This window comes from Rhinopithecus bieti, unplaced genomic scaffold, assembly GCF_001698545.2.
Source record: "Rhinopithecus bieti isolate Rb0 unplaced genomic scaffold, ASM169854v2 scaffold_1070, whole genome shotgun sequence".
In the NCBI taxonomy this organism is placed as follows: domain Eukaryota; kingdom Metazoa; phylum Chordata; class Mammalia; order Primates; family Cercopithecidae; genus Rhinopithecus; species Rhinopithecus bieti.
The window spans coordinates 3497875-3520499 of NW_016803844.1; the positions used below are offsets into that span (position 1 = coordinate 3497875).

Below are 22625 nucleotides of genomic sequence, written 5' to 3' on the forward strand. Positions count from 1 at the left end.
CTAACATGGTGAAACCCCGTCTCTACTAAAAATACAAAAAACTAGCTGGGCGACCTGGCGGGCGCCTGTAGTCCCAGCTACTCGGGAGGCTGAGGCAGGAGAATGGCGTGAACCCGGGAGGCGGAGCTTGCAGTGAGCTGAGATCCGGCCACTGCACTCCAGCCTGGGCGACAGAGCGAGACTCCGTCTCAAAAAAAAAAAAAAAAAAAAAAAAAAGAAATTTATGGGAAATATCAGTGCAGTGGTACCTGTAGTGATTCACACACCACTACTGAAAGACATTGTGTTCTTACCTGCTTAACATTGAAAGATTACTGATTCTTTAACTATCAAGGCAAGTTTTGGCAGTTGCTGATAATTTTTTGAAAAGTGTTTCTGTAAATCTATGTCTAATATATATTATGATTGGATCTAGAGGCCTATGATGATTCCCAGCCTATTCAGATGAGATGACCAAATCCTTGATTATTTTAATTATACATTTTTAAAAATTTCTGTCTCTCGGAAAGATTTTTTTTTATTCCATGATTAATAGTTAAGAAGTTACCTAAATATGTTCGTTTTTAAAGACTCATATAGATATCTCAACCTGCCTTAACAGGCCATTACAGAAGTTCACTTCCCTGTGTTTCATGACATTCTTTACAGAATTCATATTTCTCACACTGTTGATTAATTGTATTTTTCATGACTGTCCATAATGGAGAAAGAAAATAGCTGCACATGCCCTTTGCATACTTACTTGGAGATCATTACATATTAAATTGCCTTTTACACTTTGGTTCTTCATGCCAAACAACACCATTTCTTTTTCTCAGAGGTCTAATTTTCCAAGCTAATCATCCTTGCGGTAGTCCTCTGAACTGGCCAACTTTTCCACATCCTCCTTTAGATGAAGTTCCAGAACAGCTCACTGGGGCCTAATGGAAGTTTGGAGGGCTCAGTGATATATATTTTTTTCTAAGCTAATTAAGTGCTGAATAAGCACTCTGGTATAAAATTTAATACTATTTAAATTTCCAATGAAATTGTACAGAGCAATGTGAAGCTCTTGTCTACACCCAAATGTTGGTCTCAAATTATCCACTGAGAGATGATTCAATAACACAGATAAACTGGAAATTTGTCTAAAGAAGGATGAAAATGACAATTAGGAATGAAAATTTATACTGATCTCATTATTAAGAAAACTCGAATGATGGAAACCAAAGAGAGGTCTAAAATATAATTATAATTATTTTCTCTCTGAGGCTAACTTCAAACTATGTAAATGAGACCTCATCCATGAGAACTTACCTAATCCTGTAACCCCTCCTTGGATTCTCATAGCTCAATTCTTCCCTCTGCCATAGTATTTATTGCACTGTTTTAGATTTTAGTTTATGAGTACTTGTCACCTTCTTTCCACTGTCTTTCACACTGCCACAATAGTTAAAGGATTAAATGCATATAAAAATGTGTGATAGCTTTCCTCAAATACAACATGAACTTTTACATTTGTGTATGTTTACATGTTTCTTCTTTCCAGATTCTTCTTCAAAGCATAGCTCAAACATCACTTCTTTATAGCCTATCTTGATGTCTTTATTTTCATCCCAAAGACAGAATTAGTTTTTCCTTCATTTGTGTTTCTAAAACAATTTATACATATTTTTATTTTGTTAGTGATTATGCTTCAATCTAACTATTCTTTTCTATACTGTGCAATAGTCCAGGACCACTCCATATCTTATAATTCCATATAACTATTTTATCTGGAGAATAAATATGTATGACATTGACTTTTAACTATTTTATCTCTACTACTAAACTTTAAGCCTCCTGTAGGCAGATAAACATGTTTCCCCATGGCATCCTATAAGTAGCTATTGAATGGATGAATAAATGATAAAATAATAACAAACATTCATACATGATACTAAATAAACCAACACACCACAGATGTCTTCAGGCTTACCGGTCCATGACATGTGAGGAGACCATCTTCCATCTTCTCACACTGAGGGTCACACTCCACACAGATGGAGCCGTTCTCAAACTCCCGAAATTCACTGTGAAAACATCAGCCACATGAGGAGGTATAAGCAAACAAGCTGTCAACCTAACAAATGAAGTAACATCTGCAAAAAGTCCTATTGGCAGAGTAAATTCTACAGTTTGTTTCTCTATGTGCCAGGAGCATCAGAAACATTAAGTTTTCCATTAGGAGAAAAGATAAACTGCAGCCAGATGGCTCTCCCTGCCTTCCAATGAGTTCAACGTTAGACTCATACTGGAAACCTCTCTCCTGCAAGACGTATTCCAGCAGTCTCAAAAAAAAAAAAAAAAAAAAAAAAAAACCTAAAAGAATACCTTTTTTTTTTTTTGATGACGCAGAAAAACCATTTTACATTTTAAATAAGGCTGTGCCTGCTTTGCCTTTATATACAATTTTACTCTCAGAGAAGCTTTAATTTCTAAACTCTGAAAGAACTATTGTATTTTTCTTGTTGCTAAGTTATGTGAATGTTCCCAATCCTTGTCCTTCAAATCCCAAGACTCTTCAATTGATTTTGGTGAAACTTCAAAACTACTTTGATTCTTCTTCTCCTTTTAAAATATCTGCCTTGGAGAATTAGAGAAAATATCTTTTATGGTAGATTTCATTTTCTTATATTATTGATCTAATATCACGACATCTTTTTGCAGTCTAAATTCTGTTTGAAGTAATTCTATACAGTACACAATAAAAGAAATAGTTTAATGGTAACATCTTTAAACTTTCTAATTGAAATCTCCTGGGATGGTGGTCATCCCTTCCTATATCCTTACATTGTTGTGGCTATTTCTATATTACATGTGATCAACTTATCAATTTTACAATCAATGTCTACTGCAAAATTTTTATAACAATAATTAGATAGTAGTCATCTATAATAGGTTTAAACCACCCCATTCCACTAAAATACAGGAGGATAAAGTACTAGGTACAGACAATTTAAAATGCCATTTACAAATCATTAATAAAATTTGATTATGTTTAGCTACTTTATTATTTTGTGCTTTTGTGTGCTGTGTTACCACTCCACACCAATAGCATTACAGGTATGGCAATTTTTGATTCATTAGGTGAAACATTAAAAAATATTTTTACCTAAAGAGAAGCATTCACTTTTTTCTCATTTGAATATTGTAAAGCCTTAATAAATGACAGAAGCACAACAATGAGCTATGTTTTCTGTTGGTTAGACTAAGACTACATCTATTCCATGGCAAAATAATTAAGTTTGATTTTCCAAATAAATAGCATAAATAGGTGCCTTAATTATGTATGTAATGCACATATATTTAGTTACATGGTTTATGCATTTTACAAAGTGAGATAGTAGTTTGTTATGGATCAAACCTTTTATAAATGTTCTTAATTTTAAAATCACAATTACATAAAGACAGATGATGTTTTGCATGCTTCACTGACATAAACCATACAAAGTACTCAACAAAGGAAACCTTCAGAATATAAAAGTCAAAACGAGTTGGTATGGGAGGGTAGTAAAATTGTAAAGATAATCAAGAGCATTGTTTGCATAATAAAATTATGACAATTATAGCACAACTTGAGATTATCCGTTGGTTTGGATAATAGTTTCTTGGGTGATTAAAAGTTGATGGTACTAAATGAAGATTATAGTGTTGATATTACTAGAACAAAGGTCACATTCTTCTTACTCTTCTTCTCCAAAATCCACTTCCCCACATGCAGAGTTGAGGAATAAAATGTATGTCATAAAACAATCATGGAGACAGCCTATTGCGCTTTTCTTCCATAGACTTCCATTTGACAGGCTTCTGATTTTCCTGCTCTCAGAAAAGATCCTCCTGGCAGTCTCTATAACTTGTTCTGCCCTTTATTGTGACTTTCTCCATAATTTCTCTTTTTCTTTCCTGTCCTCCAGTGATTCTATTGTGACTTTGCCAGAGTTACTCTTTCACTTGAATCAGATTTAACAATTTATAGTCTATTAAGTATGAGCTTTGCATACGGAGCTTTGTTTCACTTGGTTTTGCTATGATACATTTTCTCACAGTTTTGTTGTATGTGTTACCTTAGCAAGTCCTGTGATCAAGAGTGAATACTCTGGGATCTAGTTTTTCCAGATTTAAAGCCCAGGACCAACACTAATATTTCTGGGCCTTAAATACTTGAACTTTCTTAAGCCTCATTTAAAAAAAATATCCTCTGTAAAAGGGGGAAAAAAAAAAAGATTTCATTGAGAAGCTGCAATTATTAAATGTAAAAACACTTGCAAAGAGCTTACACTGGTTCCCTCTTTGATGTTTCTGTGCTGTTCTTAAACTTTCACAAGAGTTTAAGCAAGTTGGGATATAAACTTGTTCTTCCTCAAAGGCTATCATAACCATCAGCCAATGTTGAAAGAGACTAGCCCATACCACAAGATGGAAGGTAGTCAATCCATCATTGGGCAGGCAAGAATTGCACCAGTCTTTTACAAGATACATACGTTGATTATCTTTCAAAGTAGCCCCATGTTTATGGTTTCCTGGGTTGCCACAATTACTGCAAAATACATTAAAAAACTAAGTTAATTTAACAGATTTGATTTTATGATGTAAATATGAAATATGCTAAATATAAAAAAACAGTGTGGTAATCAGTGTTTCTTCAGGAAACCTGTATTTTTCTTTTGGTTAGCTTTCATTGTTTTGCAGAAATGAGACAGAAACTGGTGTTTACATCCACATGTTTATAAATTTGATATTTCCGAAAAGCTAAAAACTAATATTAAATAAAAACAATTGTATTCTGGGAAAAAACAAACAAAAAAACAAGATGAAAATCAGATACCTTAAGTTCTAGCATTGGCTTGAGTCCTATGTAATGTTGTGACTTTAGCTCATACTTAATTATACCAGTTCCCTCTATTTATAAGATGCTGCTATTACATAAAATGATTTCTATAATTAATTTCCTCTTTAGAATTACACATATGTATTCAATAAACTTTTAATGTAATATTCACTTAATGAAATTGGTCTATTGTGTTTCATTTTAATTCTCATTTTAGTCTATTTGTGTTTTGTTTTATTTATCAATGCTGGATGCAAAAGGACATAGCATCATTTTTGGATCTGAGGTATTTTATGTTCGCATAAAATTGGGAACAAGCATAAATATGATTCAATGAGACAAGAGCCAAATAATTTCCTAATATCATATTTTCAAATTGCAAGCAAAGTTAACTCTCACAAAATAAATGCTACAAAATTTTTTCCTGAAAAATGATTAAATTCTTCTATTTAAATTTTTTTCTTTGCTTTCTAATATTTAATCTTTCTCCCTTATTATTTTATTGAAGGGAATTGGTTTTGGACATGTTGCAAAACAGAGACATGTCGAAATTCATCTATAATTATATTAAATTTTTATTTTTCTCATGTAAAATGCAAAAAGTTGCAATGTCTATTTATTGAATATCATGGGATAATTCACGAGGCCACAAGGAAGATGAAAGGAACTTCAAAAAACTATACGTCCAACAAGCTATTGAAAATACTTTTCAGGCCAGGGTGCCGGTGTAGACTCTACTGTTATTCCGCCAGCTATATGGGAGCTGAGGCAGGCAGATCAACTGAGGTCAGAGTTCGAGATAGCTGGCCTACATGGAGAAACCCTTTGTCTCTACTAAAAATACCAAAATTAGGCCTGGCGTGGTGGCGGGCACATGGTAATCCCAGCTATTCGGGAGCTAAAGGCCAAGAGAATTGCTTGAATCTGGGAGGTGGAGGGCTGTGGTGAGCTGAGGATCAGGCAATTGGCCACTCTCTGCCTGGGCAACAGGCAGCAAAAACTGAGACTCAAAAAATAAAAATAAATAAAATTTAAAAAAGAAAATACTTTCAGTGAACACATAAAGAAAAATTTGACTTAGGAGCAGCACTAAAAATGCTTATCACACTAATGAAGAACAAGAACTAATACATCAAATAGTATGTTATGCATCAAGTAATTTTATGAATATATCGAAATATTATGCAACCAGGTACTTACTAGATTCTCCTACTGTAATGTTATTATTGAAGTACCAGGAAAAATTAAAAAATACTTGATTTAAAATACTGCTTAGATTATCTAAAACCCTGGGCAGAACACTTTCTAACCCACTTCAAGTAGAAACTACAATGTAGTTTTTCTACTGGTGATCACTTGTCAGAGACATAGAGGGACAAGCACATTCTTATATACCAATAAGACATAAAAAATGAGTAGAAAGAAAAAAAAAAAGGAAAGAAAGAAAACATGCACTCAGATGAAATTTATAGGAAGTATGAGAGGAAAATAAAAATATTATTTGGGATAGACGGAGAGGAAGATTACTTATAAAACAATCCCTTCATAAAGAAAAGGAATATATTTCCCAATTTTGCTTAAGTGTAAATTTCTATATTTATTAACGAATTGGGCCGGGTGCGTGGCTCAAGCTGTGGCCAGCACTTTGGGAAGGCCGAGACGGGCGGATCAGCGAGGTTCAGGAGATCGAGGACCATTCCTGGCTAATCACGGTGAAACCTCGTCTCTAATAAAAAAATACAAAAAACTACGCGTGCGATCAGGTGGCGGGCGCCTGTAGTCCCGAGCGCCTCGGGAGGCTGAGGCAGAGAATGGCGTAAACCCGGGAGGCCGTAGTTGCAGTGAGCTTGAGATCGGCCACTGCACTCCAGTCCAAGGTAGAGCAGAGCGGAGGACTCCGGCTCAAAAAAAAAAAAAAAAAAAAAGAATTGTCCGAGTATGTTTTTAAAAATGCATGTAATAGTAAACTATGTATTTGAACTTGTAATTTCAAATAAAATTATTTCTCCTTAAAAGAATTTGTCTGTGTGTTGTCTCCTTGATGCAACAAGAACTCTCCTTAAAAATCCTGGCCTGCATTTTACCATTTTCTTAAAATTTAAAAATCAGAGCTAGGCCAAGCGCGGTGGCTCACGCCTGTAATCCGAGCACTTTGGGAGGCCAAGGAGGGCGGATCACTAGGTCAGCAGATCTAGACCATCTTGGCAGACACGGTGAAATCACGTCTCTACTAAAAAATACAAAAAAATTAGCCGCGGGAGCCTGTAGTCCCAGCTACTCGTGAGGCTGAGGCAGGAGAATGGCGTGAACCCGGGAGGCAGAGCTTGCAGTGAGCCGAGATCGTGCCACTGGACTTCAGCCTTGGCGACAGAGCGAGACTCCGTCTCAAAAAACAAACAAACAAACAAAAAAATCTGAGCTAATCAGTCCTTCAAAGCTCGTGAGGTGAAGGCAACCCTAGAAGAAGCCTTACCCATCATAGAGGTTACAAGACTCTATGCAGATCCTTCCTCTACTGAAGCGGCGACACGATAGACATTGGTCTGGCCCAGGTCCCCAACAGCCATCACTGGAACACAGATGGTTGCACACCATTCCTTCAGCAGCTGTGAAACACCAAAATCAAAGGGAAATAAAACAGAGGATTGTGTCAAAACTTAAAATCTTCCTAGTTAATGCTATTTCTAAAGGAGTTCGCTTAAAAGAGATCTATGGCAAATGACTTTGGTGGCCTATCCCATCATCATGTCCTATTCTACCTGCAACTTCTTCTATATTGCAGAGTCCTAGTAGCTGTGTTTGTACGGCAATCTTGCATTTTTCATAAGGTTAAGCAAAAGTGAATTGCCTATATAAAAACTACTGGGAGGACAGGAGATATAAATTATCCTTCCAAGCTAAAGAATAAACCACACTTCTCTCAAGCCAATGTTTTGCTCCACTAATACATAAAATATTTTGCCTTCTCAGTTTGAGGGATTCATGAAGAAATAGAAAAACATAATATTGTCCTGAAACAACAAGAACAACAAAAAAGGATTAAAAGAGGAAGAGAAAGAAAAAGAATAATTTATAGAGGGTAAGAAGGGGAGAAAGGAATAGAAATAAAATACAAGTTTTCTTTTTTTTTTCTTTTTTTTTTTTTAGACAGTCTTGCTTTGTCACCCAGACTGAAGTGCAGTGGCATGATCTTGGCTTACTGCAACCTCCACCTCCTGAGTTTAAGCAATTATCCTGCCTCAGCCTCCTGAGCAGCTGGGATTACAGGCGCACACCACCACACCCAGATAATTTTGGTATTTTTAGTAGAAACAGGGTTTCACCATGTTGGCCAGGCTGGTCTTAAACTCCTGACCTCAAGTAATCCACTCACCTCAGTCTCCCAAAGTACTGGGATGACAGTCGTGAGCCACTGCGCCAGCCAAACTGTAAGTTTTCTACAGGACCCTGCTATATTCTGGCTATGTCTACCTTGCTATTAGTCAAGTCATCACATGTAAGGAAGAAGTTTTGAAAGAATATTCAGCAAATTACAATGATTATTTATGCAGAAGTTTAGAGATTAAAGTAGTAACAACAGTTTTCAGGGTTATCTCTCTGTTATCTCTGTTTTTCTTGTTGTTGATGGCAGAAGGGCCAAATAATTTTTAAATTTCCACTTAAGGCTAACCATCTTTGTTTCCCTTTATACTGAATATCTTTTATTCAGGATATTATTATTTATACTGCATAACATTATTTTAGTGAAGGGAGATTTGATATTGATAAGAAGAGCCATAAATACTTCAAATGTTATTCTGTGTTTCTGAAAGTGATTTGAGGTATTTGAAACACAACTCTATGTAGTTTTCATGAAATATTAAGAATTCTAAAGAAGATTAAAACATCAAAATCAACTTTATCTTTCCATTAGTTAACAACTTTACTTATTATGAGATGTAAAATTTTATGGCAAGAACATTTGTGAGGTGGGTTGGGATGGCACTGAATATGGTAGTGTAATACAAGCAGGGAACTACATCTGTGAAATCTGTGAAAGTTAACTTCTCTAACATATGCTTGAGAGAGCAAATCGCCCGCACCTGCGATCCTGACTAGTTCTGAAACAGTGAAACAAATATTCCAATTCATATTTTCTTTGTCCTATATCCTGGGGTTATAAAAAGGCCCCTGTGGTAAACTGTGTAAAAATATTTTAAAGGCAGACTTAGATCTATCAACAAATCTTGCTACTTCTTGAATAATTTCTTCCAGTATAGTTTAAGAGAGGACTGTGTGTGTATGTGTGCCTGTGTGCAGCAGTTTTATTGAGATACACATGGCATACAATATACTGCTCATATATAAAGTATACCATTTGATAAATGTTGACATCATGAACCATATCTACAATCAAGATAATTAATGTATTCATTACCTCCAAAAGATTCCTTATGACCTTATGTAATTCTTGCCTCCTGCACCATTCTCCCTAGACAATCATTGATCTGCTTTCTGTTACTCACTGTACATTAGTTTGCATTTTCTATAATTTTTTATAAATGAAATTATATAGTGCATTTTGTTTTTATATGGTTTCTTTCATTTGCATAATTATTTTGAGTTTCATCTATATTACTGCATGTATCAACAGTTTATTCACTTTTATTACTGAGTATATTCTATCATATGGATATATGAAATTTATAATCCATTCACCTATTGACAGACATTTAGAGTGTTTTCCATTTTGGATGTTAAAAATAGTAGTAGTTGATTACTATGAATATATGTGTAAAAGTCTTTGTATGGACATATACTTTCTTGCCCTTTAGATAAATTCCCAGGAGTGGAATGGCTGGACAACATGGTAGGTATAGGGTCAACTTTTCCAGAAACTGTCAAATTGTTTTTCAAAGTAGTTGTACCATTTTATATTCCTACCATCAATGAACACAACTCAAAATTTAGTTTGAGTTGTGTTCCCCACATCTTCACCAATGTTTGATGTGGTCAGTTTGTTCAATTTTAAACTATCTAATTTTAACGTAGTAGCTCTTGATTGTGGTTTTGATTCACATTTTCTTAATGATTAAAGATGTGGAATATCTTTTAATGTGCTTATTTTTATATATCTGATTTGTTCAAGTGTCACCAAATCTTTTGCCCATTTTATATTGTATTGATTGTTTCTTATTAATGAGTATTGAGAGTTTTTTTATATATTTGGCAAGTATTTTCTCCCAATTTTAGCCATGTCTTTCCATTCTTTTAATACTGTCTTTTGAAAAGTAGAAGTTTTTCATTTGGATAATTTATCAACTTGTTTTTTGAATCATACTTTTCACATCGTATCTAAAAAGTTTTAGGTATGTCCAACTCAGGGTCACAAAAGTTTCCTCTGGTATTTTCTTTTAGAAGTTTTATAGGTTTCACGATTATCCACATGATTCATTTAGAGTTAATTTGCACATATGGTACTGTATTAGTCATGGTTCTCCAGAAAACCAGAACCATTAAGAGATTTTATACACATCACACACACACACACACACACACACACACACACACAATTGGCTCACACAAGTATGAAAACTGAGAAGTTTCACCATCTTCCACCTGAAAGCTGGAGACCTATGGAAGCCAGTGGTGCAGTCCCCATCTGAGTCTAAAGGCCTGAGATCTGAGAGAACTGATGATATAAATTCTGGTCCAAGTCCAAAGGCCTAAGAACCAGAAGCATCAATGATGTAAGATGTAAGTTCCATTCCAAGAGCAAGAGAAAGATCAATGTTCTAGCCAAGCAGAGAGAGTGAATTCTCCCTTCTTTCAACTTTTTATTTTATTTAAACCCTCAGTGTACTAGATGATGCCCACCCACACTGGTGACGGCAATCTGTTTCATTTAGCATAGCAATTAAAATGCTAACATCATTTAGAAACATCCTCACAGACATGTCCAGAAATGATATTTAATAAAATAGCTGGTCATCCGATGCCCCAGTTAGGTTGACATATAAAATGAACAATCACAGGTACTATGTAAGGATATACTCAGTTTTTGTATGTGGATATTCAATATTTCCAGTATCATTTGTTGAAAAGATATCCTTTCTCTATGAAATTTGCATATTTATAAGAAATAAGTTGTTCACACATTTCTGGTTCTCTACTCTCTCTACCTCTCTCTTAGTATTTTTCCATAATTTTGCTTTTAATGTATTTGTGCTTTTATATTTGAAGTCCAAGTCTTGTAAGCAGCAATCATTGAGCTTTGTTTTTCTTTATTTCAATCTGATAATCTCTGTCCTTTAATTAGGGTGTTTAAACCATTTACATTTAGTGTAATAATTGAAATAATCAAGTTGAAATAATTTATCTTAGTTTTCTTTTTTCTTTTTTCTTTTTCCTGTTGGTCCATTCTGTTCTCGTCCTCCTTTCCTTCTTTTCTCCTATGATTTGGATAAATTGATTATTAAAATGATTTTATTTCTATTTATGTTTTTCTGTAAATGTGGCTTATGAGCTGTATAACTTTTTATTTGTTATTTTATCTTTTGGGTTTATATTTTAAATTAAATATTTTATTCTGAAATAATTATATATTAATGTGTAGTTGTAAGTAATGATACAGAGAGATATCGTGTTTCGGACACCCAGTTTTATCTCACAAGATCTTAAAAAGTTCATAGTACAGTAACACAACTGGACATTGGCATTGATATAGGCAAAATACAGATTTCCTCATAGCAAGAATCCTTAATTTTGTACTTGGATCTTCACACTGACTTGTCTCCCACCTTCCCTTTAAACTTACCCATTAGAGCTCCCTTACTGCAACCTCTAATCTCTTCTCCATTACTATAATTTGGTAATTTTAAAATTTATATAAATGGAATTGTACAGTATGTAATTTTTCATAATTGGCACTTTTTTCAATTAGAATAAATATGCAGAGATTCATCCAGGTTGTTGTGTTTATTGTTTGTTTCTTTTTATTGATCATAGTATTTCATAGTATGGGTTACTACAATTTGTTTAACTATTTACCCATGAAAGGATATTTGGGTTGTTTCCAGTTTGGAGCTACTACAATTAGGGCTACTATAAACATTTGTGTATATGGTTTTGTATAAATATAATTTTCATTTTTCTGTAATAAATTCTCAGGAGTTAATTACTGTGTTATATGGTATTAACATTTTAGTTGGTTTTTTTTTTTTTTAAGGTAGTAGCAAACTATTTTCTAGAGTGATTGTACCATTTTTACACTCTCACCAACAATGTATGGATTATTACATTTCTCTGCATCTTCTCCCACATTTGATTTTATTACTCTTTTTATTTTAGCCATTCTGATAGGTGTAGTAATATCTCATTGTGTTTTAAATTTAGATTTCCATAAAGTGGCTAATAACGTTGAACATTTTTAATATGCTTATTTTTCATTTATACACTCTTCAGAGAAATGTTTCTTCATATCTTTGACCACTGTAATTAGATTTTATTTATTTATTTGCAACTTAGTGCTACTTTTTGTTCTTTATATATTCCATCTATCTATGAAACCATTCCTATAAACTTTATAATACTAATAAGGGAAGATGGGAGGGGGAGAAATGAAAATAAACCAAGTGGGTGGGCATGGTGGCTCATGTCTATAATCCCAGCACTTTGCGAGGCTGAAGCTGGTGGATCACCTGAGGTCAGGAGTTTGAGACCAGCCTGGCCAACATAGTGAAACCCCGTCTCTACAAAAAATACAAAATTAGCTGGGCATGGTGGTGCGTGCCTCTAATCCCAGCTACTCAGGAGGCTGAGGAGGGAGAATCGCTTGAAACCGGGAGACACAGGTTTCAGTGAGCCAAGATCGTGCCATTGCACTCCAGACTGGGCAACAAGAGTGAAACTCCATCTCAAAATAAAAAAGAAAAAAGAAAAGAAAAGAAGCCACGCTTGCACCACACTCATCATTAGTAATTAATGTAGCTTTGTTTGACCTGCTTCCTCATAGTTGCTTGCTTTTGTCTCAGAGTCATGTAGACCCTGTTACAAGATTATAGTTCTCCTTAACTGCTCTATAGATAACTATTTGAACATTATGAAAGATTAGGTTTTGCCTTAAGATGTTTTTTCATGTCCTGCATGCCACAGAAATCACTGATGCCAGCTGGTCTGAAGGACCCCCACTGATGCCAACTTATCTGAAGGACCCTATGAGGAGATGACTCACCAAAGAATGGAGTTTCCACATCCTGATGACTTCATCCTTCTTACTCTGACCAACCAGTGGTCATAGTTTTCCAGCCCCTTGCTTTTATAAAACCCAGCCCAGTATTCTCAGAGAGATAAATTTGAGGGTTTCCTCCCATATCCTCACTAGGTTGCCCTGCAATCATTAAACTGTTTCTCTGCTGCAAATCCTGCTGTCTCAGAATACTTTTATGTTACTGTACAGCATGCATAAGAAATTGTTGGTCCTGTAACAACTATCTGATTTGAATATCTCCTCTCCCAATCTGTAGCTTATACTTTCATTCTTATCTTAGGACATTTTATAGAGCAAATGTTTTTAATTTTGATGAAGTTGAATTTATCATTTCAACTTTTTGTAGATTGTTCTTTGCATGCCAACTCTAAATTGTTTTCACCTAACTCTAAATCCCTAATGATTTCTCCTATTTTTTTTACCTCAAAGTTTTATAGCTTTACATTTTACATTTAATCCCATGACTTGTTTTTAAAGTTAAAAGTTAATGTTTTTATAAGGTGTGAGATATAGCTTAGGGTTCATTGTTTACTCTATAGATGTCCATTTCCTCTGGCACTATTTGCTTTAAAGGCTACCTTTCCTCTATTTAATTGCTTTCACACCTTTGTAAAAAATACATTGGGTACATTTGTGTGAGTTATTTCTGAGTTTGTTTTATTGATCTGTGTATCTATCCCTTTACAATAACACACAGCCTTAATTATGGCAGCTATGTAATAAATCTTGAAAATATGTGAACTGAATATTCCCATTTCGTTTGTTTCTTTTCCAAAATAGTTAGTTAGGCTAACTTGTTTGCCTTTCCATATAAATTATATAAACATTTTGACTCTATCTCAACAAACCTTTTTGAGATTTTGATAAGCATTGCACTAAAGCTGTATATACATTTAGGGATAATTGACATCTTTATGATTTTGAGCTATTCAGTACAGGAACACAGTATGCCTTTGCATCTATTTACATCTGCTTTGATTTCTTTCATCAGTATTTTGTAGTTTTCAGCATACAAGTCCTGTACATGTTTTGTTAAATTTACACCAAAGTATTTCATCTTTTAGTAATTATAAATAGTATTATAGTTTTAATTTCGATGGCGCCATGTTAATTACATGTTTTCAGATACAATTAAACTTTGTAAGTTTTATGTTTTCTCCTATAATCATGCTGAATTTGCTTATTTATTTTAGGAGGCTTTTGTAGATTTTTTGAAATTTTTTATATACATAATGATGCCATCTCTGAATAGAGAGATTTTTTTTTCCTTTTCGATCTATAAGTTTTATTTTTCATTTCTTGCCTTATTTGCTAGGTAGAACTTCCAATACTATGTTAAATAAGTATAAGAGAGGACATTCACATTTTTTTTCTTGTTCCCAATCTAGGGGGAAAGTATTCAGCTTTTCACCATTAAGCACAATGTTAGCTGTAGGATTTTTGTAGATGGTCTTCATGAAGGGGAGAAACTTACTCTGAATTTCTTTTTTTTTCAGAGATTTTAAACAGAAACAAATGTTAAAATTTCAAATGCTTTTCTGTATCAATTGACATTATTATGAATTTTTTCTTCCTTGGACTGTTAATATATCATATTTTTGCTTATGAAATATTGTGCCAATCTTATATCCCTTGAATAAACCCATTTGGTTATGTTGTATAATTCTTTGTATATATTGCTGAATGCTATTTGCTACTACTTTGCTAAGGCGTTTTGCCTCTAGATTCTTTAGAAATACATTGGCCTTTAGTTTTATTTCTTTTTGGAGGGGGTATTCTTTCTTCATTTATGAATACTAATATTCAAAACCATCATGAAAAATAGGAACGATCATGGATTTTATAGGTAGGCAGAGTCACAGAGAGTGTAAGTTGCCCAAGGCCACAAGTGTCGAGTTAAAACCCAATACAGGGCTGGGTGCGGTGGCTCACACCTGTAATCCCAGCACTTTGGGAAACCGAGGCGGGAAGATCACGAGGTCAGGAGATTGAGATCATCCTGGCAACATGGTGAAACCTTGTCTCTACTAAAAAAAAAAAAAAACCAAAAAAACAAAAATAAAACAGAAAATTAGCCAGGCATGGTGGCAGGCACCTGTAGTCCCAGCTACTTGGGAGGCTGATACAGGAGAAAGGCTGAACCCAGGAGGCAGAGCTTGCAGTGAGTCGAGATCACACCACTGCACTCCAGTCTGGGCAACAGAAAGAGCCGCCGCTCACAAAAAAAAAAAAAAAGAAAAAAAAAGAAAAAAAAAAAGAACCCCCCCCACTTCTCGCACCCGCCCAATACTGCCTAGCATCTATCACTCAGTGGAGATGAAAATGTGAACTCCATACCCTGCCTTCTCTGACATCACATGGAAGGGAGGTTGGCCTGGTGAGAGTAGAAGTCTACACTCTTCTCTCTTTTGTGAGCTTGAATGAAGTTTGTTTTTTTGTTTGTTATTTTTAGTATTGTATGTTTGTTTGTTGTTTTTCTGTGGTGTTTGGCTGGAGTAGAGCAGTTATTATCTAAAAGATTTCTGTCTTGTCTATCTGCTCCTTTCCAGATTCTTTGGGTAGAAAGAACAGGCTTTTGTTGGGGTTTTTTAAATCTGCATCTGTTGGGGTTTTTGAGTTGCCAGTTTCTTCATCTTGAAATCTGGGATATATGTAGCAAAAAAAAAAAAAAAAAAAAAAAACTCAAAAAAATCCCCCCTGCTTTTTTTTTTGGGTTCCAAGATCCCACACCTGTCTGCCTCTTCTGGCCACCTTTCAGAGTCGTCTTATAATGTCCAGGGTTTTTATTTGTACTTAGTGGAGGAAAAGGTAAAAGTATGTTTCCTCCATCTTCCCAGAAGCAAAATCCCAGTAAACATCTTTAATTTATTGCAGACTGTTTTCAAGTTATACTCTGCCACTTCACATCTATTCTAAGGATCTTAAAATAGGATGCTTTTATTTCTTATTCCTTACCTTTGAGCTACTGTCACATCTTACTTTCCCATGTTATTCACTCCACATTACATTGTTACTATTTTTGATTTAGCATGACATTGCATTTGAAGACAACTAAATAATAAGATGAAAGTCGTATATATTCATCCATGTAGTTACCATTTCTGGTGCTCCTCAGCCTATGTACAGATCTGCATTTCCATCTGGTATTATTTCCTCCTGTCCGAAGGGCTTCCTTTAATATTTCTTACAGTGCAGTTGTCTCTGCGTGCTGTTTTCCTCTCTGGTATTGTCTGTGAACTCTAGCTGCATTATTCTGCCTGGATTCCTAGCTCTGTCTTCTCAACTTGGAGTTCTTGGGACTCCGCCTGGGATCTTCCTCACTATACTGTGGCTTAAAATCTCTCTCAAGGCAGTTAACCAGAGCAGTCATAAGGCTCACCTCATTTATTTTCTCACTCTCAGGAATCACTTTCCCTTGTGTTCTGCTTTCCAGTCTCTTGCAATCTGTTGTTTCATCTATTTTGTCCTTTTTTTTGATTGTTTCACGAGGGAGGGTAAATTTGATCCCTCCCTTTTGTTATTTCATCTTGGTCAGAAGTGGACGTCTTATATTTACTTTCAACAGTGCAGAGTGGGATGACTTGCTGTTTCTTGTTTATAGACAAAAGTTTTCACATAAAATTTCTCCCAAATGCTCCAAAAAAGCTGCTAAGCATCCACTAAACTTCATTGAAAACTACATATTCTTCTATTCTAACTAATTAACTTTATAGTTATTTTAAATAACAGATAAAGAGAATTTTGAAGATAATATGAAAGAACAAAGACTAAATGGAATGCTTTCCTGTATAGATAGCATTGACCCTATACTTAAATATATTATAAATTATTTTAGGTAACTCATAGTTTGCAGGTTTTGCTTAATTGTGGTTTTCTCCATGTCTTAAAGATTTATTAAAATGAAATATCATATTTTATGACTATATTTTATCTTCTTACCATATATACACTCTCTTCCCCCAAAAAGTTGAATGATTTGATGTTTTACTTGGGAATGGCTTATCAACAGCTTATCTGTTACATTAATTTTGAACCAATAGCAATAGTGCTTATTTCTTTCTGATTTAGTCATAATACAGAGAAAGAGGTCTCTCTCATTCCACAAAAGAAATGTCAGCATAAATGGAATCTATGTTTGAAACAGAATTTTGCTCTGTTGCCCTAGCTGGAGTGAATGGTGTGATATTGGCTCACTGCAGCCTTGACCTCCTGCACTCAAGTGATCCTTCCACCTTAGCCTCCCAAGTAGCTTGGACTAAAGGTATGCACCATGACAACTGGCTAATTTTGTTTGTTTGTTTGTTTGTTTTTTGTAGAGATGAAGTTTCACCATGGTGCCCACCCTGGTCTCAAACTAAAGTGCTGAGATTACAGGCATAAATGATTGCACCCAGCCAGAAACAGAATCTTAACATAGGTCTTATATCACCACCTCCCAAAAAGTAGAATATAAATGACTTCCCACTAATTTATAAAGATGTAAAGAGTAAAAAGATAGTTTAACCAAACTGATTAAATATAAATGGATGGTCTAATTCTATATAATAGACAAAGTTAAAAAGTAGCAAAGATCAATTACATTTAAGAATATTAAGTTACAATACTCAACCATTTAGACATTTAAAGGTTATCAAGTATCTCATTTTCTGACATATATAGTTATATACAGTGTTTACATACTCTTTCTAATTGGATAAACATGATCTTCAGAGGAAATCCTGAAGAGGGAAAGTTGTATTATGAGAACAACTTGTAAAGAGAAGTAGAGAATGGTTAAAATTATACTGTAGGGTGTCATGAGTCTCTCACTCTGTATTGATCACTTTTGTTTTCTTTTTTTTATATTTTTTGTTCATCAAGTTCTATCTCAGACCTTCAATTACAGATAATTTTATCTATCTATATAAAATATATATACACACATTATACATACAATATATAAATATATATCAATGTAATAATAATATAATATACATTATATATAATATAAATCAAATATGTATTCAGTGCTAACTAAATATAGAATATAGTAGGTGTCTTTAGTGTCCTCATTTAACTCAGTTTCATTCTTGAGGACATTGACAAGGTCACAAATATGACCTTGGCACTATTTTATGATATTCCATAAACTTTTGGGCCCATTTATTTTACCATATCACATTATTTATTTTCAGGTTTGCTATCTTCTCCCTCTGTCCCTTCCCCTTCCCTCTGCTAAAGGTGACAGAACTTTGCAGTATGTGGAAGGGTAAAGGCTGACTGCTTTGATCTTTCGTTATATGCTTTGACACTAATTGGAGAGGAAGCTTTAGCTTCACTCAAAATCTTACCTCTCTTCTGCTATCTAACGCCTCCCTGGGTCTTTATCATATGCCCAAATTGAGAGCAGTTTTGGGTCAGGGAAACAATATGTATTGGAAGAAAGCAATAATAAACAGAAAACCATCATAACTATTTTCTTCTCATTCTTTCCAAACCAATAGATGATGGAAATGAAGGTAGGTTTATCATTTTCTCCAGAGTGAAACCAGAGGAAGTATCTCCACACAGCATAGAACAAAAGGCCAAGGAAGCTACTTCTTTGAAATTCTTAAGAGAAAGAAATTTTCGATCAGCACCAATAATTCAACAGCCCTCTGACTTCCCACAGTGATAGTCATGAGTGAAGGAGTGGAAGGGCTCTTCAATGACTTACAGTTCAAAAGGCCATTATAAACCTCTCTAAAGAAACTTTAGCAATGTAGTTATTAGGCAACCTTTAACTTCTTCCGTGTTTCTTCTGGAAGCTGCAAAATAGATTTTTCTTTATCTCATCTGAATTCCAGGTGTCTGTTAAAAATTTGGAGAGATAATAATGTGCTTAGCATTTTGACCTTTACCGAGAACACTGAACCTGCTTTAACTAAAATAGAGGGAAGCTTAAAATAATGGATTTTGCTCCAGTGTTGTATGTGAAAGTAAATGGATTATTTTAAAAATATTGAAATGTATTTGGACAGGTAATGTTCTTCCTTTTTTTAAAGCTGAAAAGTACCGTTTAATAGTCATTATAGTTAAGTTTTGTGATTAGACATAGACTTAAACTCTTACTCTGTAATGACCCATGTAGCCTTGGGCAATTACTTACATGCTACTTATCTTTAAAGTGAATAGTAATATCTAGTAATATCTTCTTTTCAGGATTGTGATGGAGATTAATCATCAAATTAGTAGAATTTTTAATGCAGGGTCTAAGACATTAAGTAAATGCTCAATACATGTACTTACTCAAGAGAAATGTGAAGGCATAAAAGCATATCCCTGTGTTTACTTTAAAAAATATTTATTGAGAAACTACTTTATGCAAGCTCTGCTAAGAGCTGAGGATATAACTGAAATATGAAATAGAATACATATTTTGTTACCTCTTGGAGTTTACAGCTAATGAGAAAAACAGGCTGCATATAAATTTATGTATGCATAGAAATGTGTATGTGTGTATGTATGTGTATATACATGTGTATATATATATATATATATATATAAAACAGAGCGCTGAGAGAACATAGAATATAGGAGTTGTCTTAACTTAGTGGGCAAATGGCATTAGGCCAGCCCACGAAAGAAGGGACATTAAAGCTGAAATACGAAGGGTAAGTAGAAATTCTTAAGGCAAAGGGGTAGGGGAAACGGGCAATTGTAACTCCAGCCAAGAGAGTCTAAGGAAGGAATCAGATTAGTGCTCTCAGAAAACTGACATGGGCAGCATATGGGAAAGTGGTACCCTGTAAACTGGTAAGATGGAGATGGGACAGATTGTGCAAGACCTAGTTGCCATTTTCAGGATTTTTGTGTTTTGTCCAAAGATCTGTTGGAAATTGTTGAAAGATTCTAAGCGGGAGAGTAAAGGACCTCCTATTTCAAAAAATGTCAGTTAAATTTCTTTGATGGGATTGACTTGAAGGCGTATTTGAATAGTTGGTGACAAGGAGATAATAGTGATAATAGAGATGGGCATTTGACCCAAATAGGGTCAACCTGTACTGGAGAGGGAAGGTAGAGCTTTTTAATCTGTGTTCATAAACTCATAAACTCTGTGAATGCTCTTAGCATATGGCTGCCAGGACCAGTAATGTTTCATGAAGAATGAGAATTTGCCTAAGAGGAAAGCAGAGTGAAGCAAATAGAGGATTGAGTCCTAGTGATGTTGTTTGAACCCCTGGATCCAATTGTGTTTGAAAAGATATTCCTTGGACTTCTCATTTCTGTGAGTTAATATGGTCTCTCTATGCCTAAAGTAATTTGAGTTGGGCTCATGTCACTAAAAGAATACTGAAATAATTTCCTTTCATGCTGTAACAAATTACTACAGACTTCATTGCTTAAAACCACCTACATTTAAGCTCTCATAGTTCTGGAGTTCAGATGTCCAAAATGACTCTTAAGGGGCTAGAATCAAGGTTTTAGCAAGACTGATTGCTTCTGAAGTCTCCAGGAGAGAATTTGTTCCTTTCCTCTTTTCGCTGTTAAAGACCCCTTTGGCGTGAGCTTGAAGTGACATTGCTGCAACCTTTGCTTCCGTGGTTATATCACCTTTTCCTTTATAGTAGTCAAACCTCCCTCTACCTTCCTCTTATAAAGACACATGTGATTATATTTGTAACCCACTCAAATAACTTCAGGATAATCATTCTATTTTAAGATCCATAACATCTGCTAAGTCGTTTTTACCACATAAGATAACGTTCATAGGTTCTGAAGATTTGAATGCGGTCATCCTCATGGGGCCATCATTCAGTCTTTCGAAAGCACTAAACTGCCCAGCAATAAGCTCTGTGTGTAGGCAAGGTTAGACATGTGTAAAGTAGAATGACATTATATGACATTGTAAAAAATTATAATGGGTTAATAAAGAAGTTGGGGAAGCAGCAATGGAGAAGTGCAGAGACATACCCATTCCCCATGTTGAACAGGTTAAATAGATGCTACACAAATTGTTGTTAACTCTTATATACCCTAGTTACTGTATATCTCTGACATGAGTGGGACCACAGCAGGAAATTCTGATAGGAGGAGGTGAGAGGCAGTAGTGACAGCAGAAATGAAATGTTAGAAATTCTTAAGGTTTGATTAGAAAACTGAGCACAATATAAAACACCTCTCAGAAGAGATGTAAGTGTAAAAAAGTAAAATGAATCCAAAAGTATTTTGTTGAAAGTCTAAAGTAAATAAAATCTGATAGTACAATACTTATTATACTATAATTACCCAATTACTGTATAAACTATAATTAAATGTTCCCCTTATTTATTGAATATGTTATCATTAGTAAATGCAAAACAAATCCCACTATTTATAGAATACTTTTTAAAGTTAGCTCTTTATCTTTGTCTCCCAAACCTATTATTAAATATCTGGTTTTAAGCTATTCAATTATGAATTTTCCTACAAGGGAACACAGCTTCAGAAGAAAAAATGAATTGTTATGATCATGTGTCCTTGAATATATTTTTGACTATAGAACGATGGGGGAATAATATGGGGTGTGACAGAGTAGAGTTTCCCAAGGATTTTCCACAGGCACCTGTCTCAGAATGATCTGCTTTGTATTAAAAATGCAGAATCCCAGGTTTCCCATCACACTGTCTGTGTTAGTTTCATAGAAATAGTGTAACAAACTGCCATGAACTAGGCTTCTTAAAACAACAGAAATTTATTCTCTCACAGTTCTAGACGTCAGAAGTCCAAAATCTAGGTGTTCACAGGCTAGTTTCTTCTTGGGGCCTCAGATGGAGAATGTTCTATGGCCCTCCCCTAGCTTTTGGCAGTTGCCAGCAATTCTTGGTGTTCTGGGCTTGCTGCTATATCACTCCAATAGTCGCTTCTGCTGTCACACAGCTGTCTTTCCTCTGAGTGGGTGTATGTCTTCACATGGTGTTCTCATTTGTGTGTGTCCATCTGTGTGTCTCTTCTCTTCTTCTTATAAGTACACTAGTCATTTGATGAAGGACCTACCCTGCTCCAGTATAAGCTCATCTTAACTTTCCTTTTAACTACACGTGCAAATACCCTATTTCCAAATATAGTCACATTCATAGATACCAGGGGTCAAGACTTGAGCATCTTCTGGAGGGGACACAATACAACTCACAACAGTGTCTAAATAAGAATCTCTGGAGAACTGGAGCCTAGTTTTTGCATTTTTAATGATTATAGGTTTTACTTTAAAATTTTGCAACCATTGATGAAGAGGCAAGTCAAGTTAAAATATCACCCACCGTTTGTAATAAAAACTGGAGCCTGCAGTAATCCTGGCTTTTATTGTTGAGAGATCATTCTCTCAGAATTTCTAGATTACAAAATAGAAGGGATATCATTTCTGTAGCTAATTGGCAAGAGTAACTACTTATTATCCTTTTGATAAGAACATAGAGAACATTTTGTAGCATTGTTAGTAATTAGTATGCTGTTTCAAATACAATAACAGAATCTTACTTGAATGCTTTTTTTTTTTTTTTTTTTTTTTTTTTTTTTTTTTTTTTTTTTTTT

The 22625-nt window shown here is 34.7% G+C and overlaps 1 protein-coding gene across 2 annotated transcripts in view; it reads right to left on the bottom strand.

Annotated features, from left to right (window-relative positions):
• Positions 1-22625, bottom strand: part of ERBB4 (erb-b2 receptor tyrosine kinase 4) — a 1212321-nt gene that overhangs the window by 295737 nt on the left and 893959 nt on the right. For both annotated transcript variants that reach the window (XM_017855612.1, XM_017855621.1), the window contains exons 13-14: positions 7323-7455; positions 1958-2051 (exon numbers count right to left, since the gene is read on the bottom strand). In XM_017855612.1, the coding sequence (XP_017711101.1) occupies positions 1958-2051; positions 7323-7455 (227 nt within the window). The remainder of the gene's footprint in view (positions 1-1957; positions 2052-7322; positions 7456-22625) is intronic.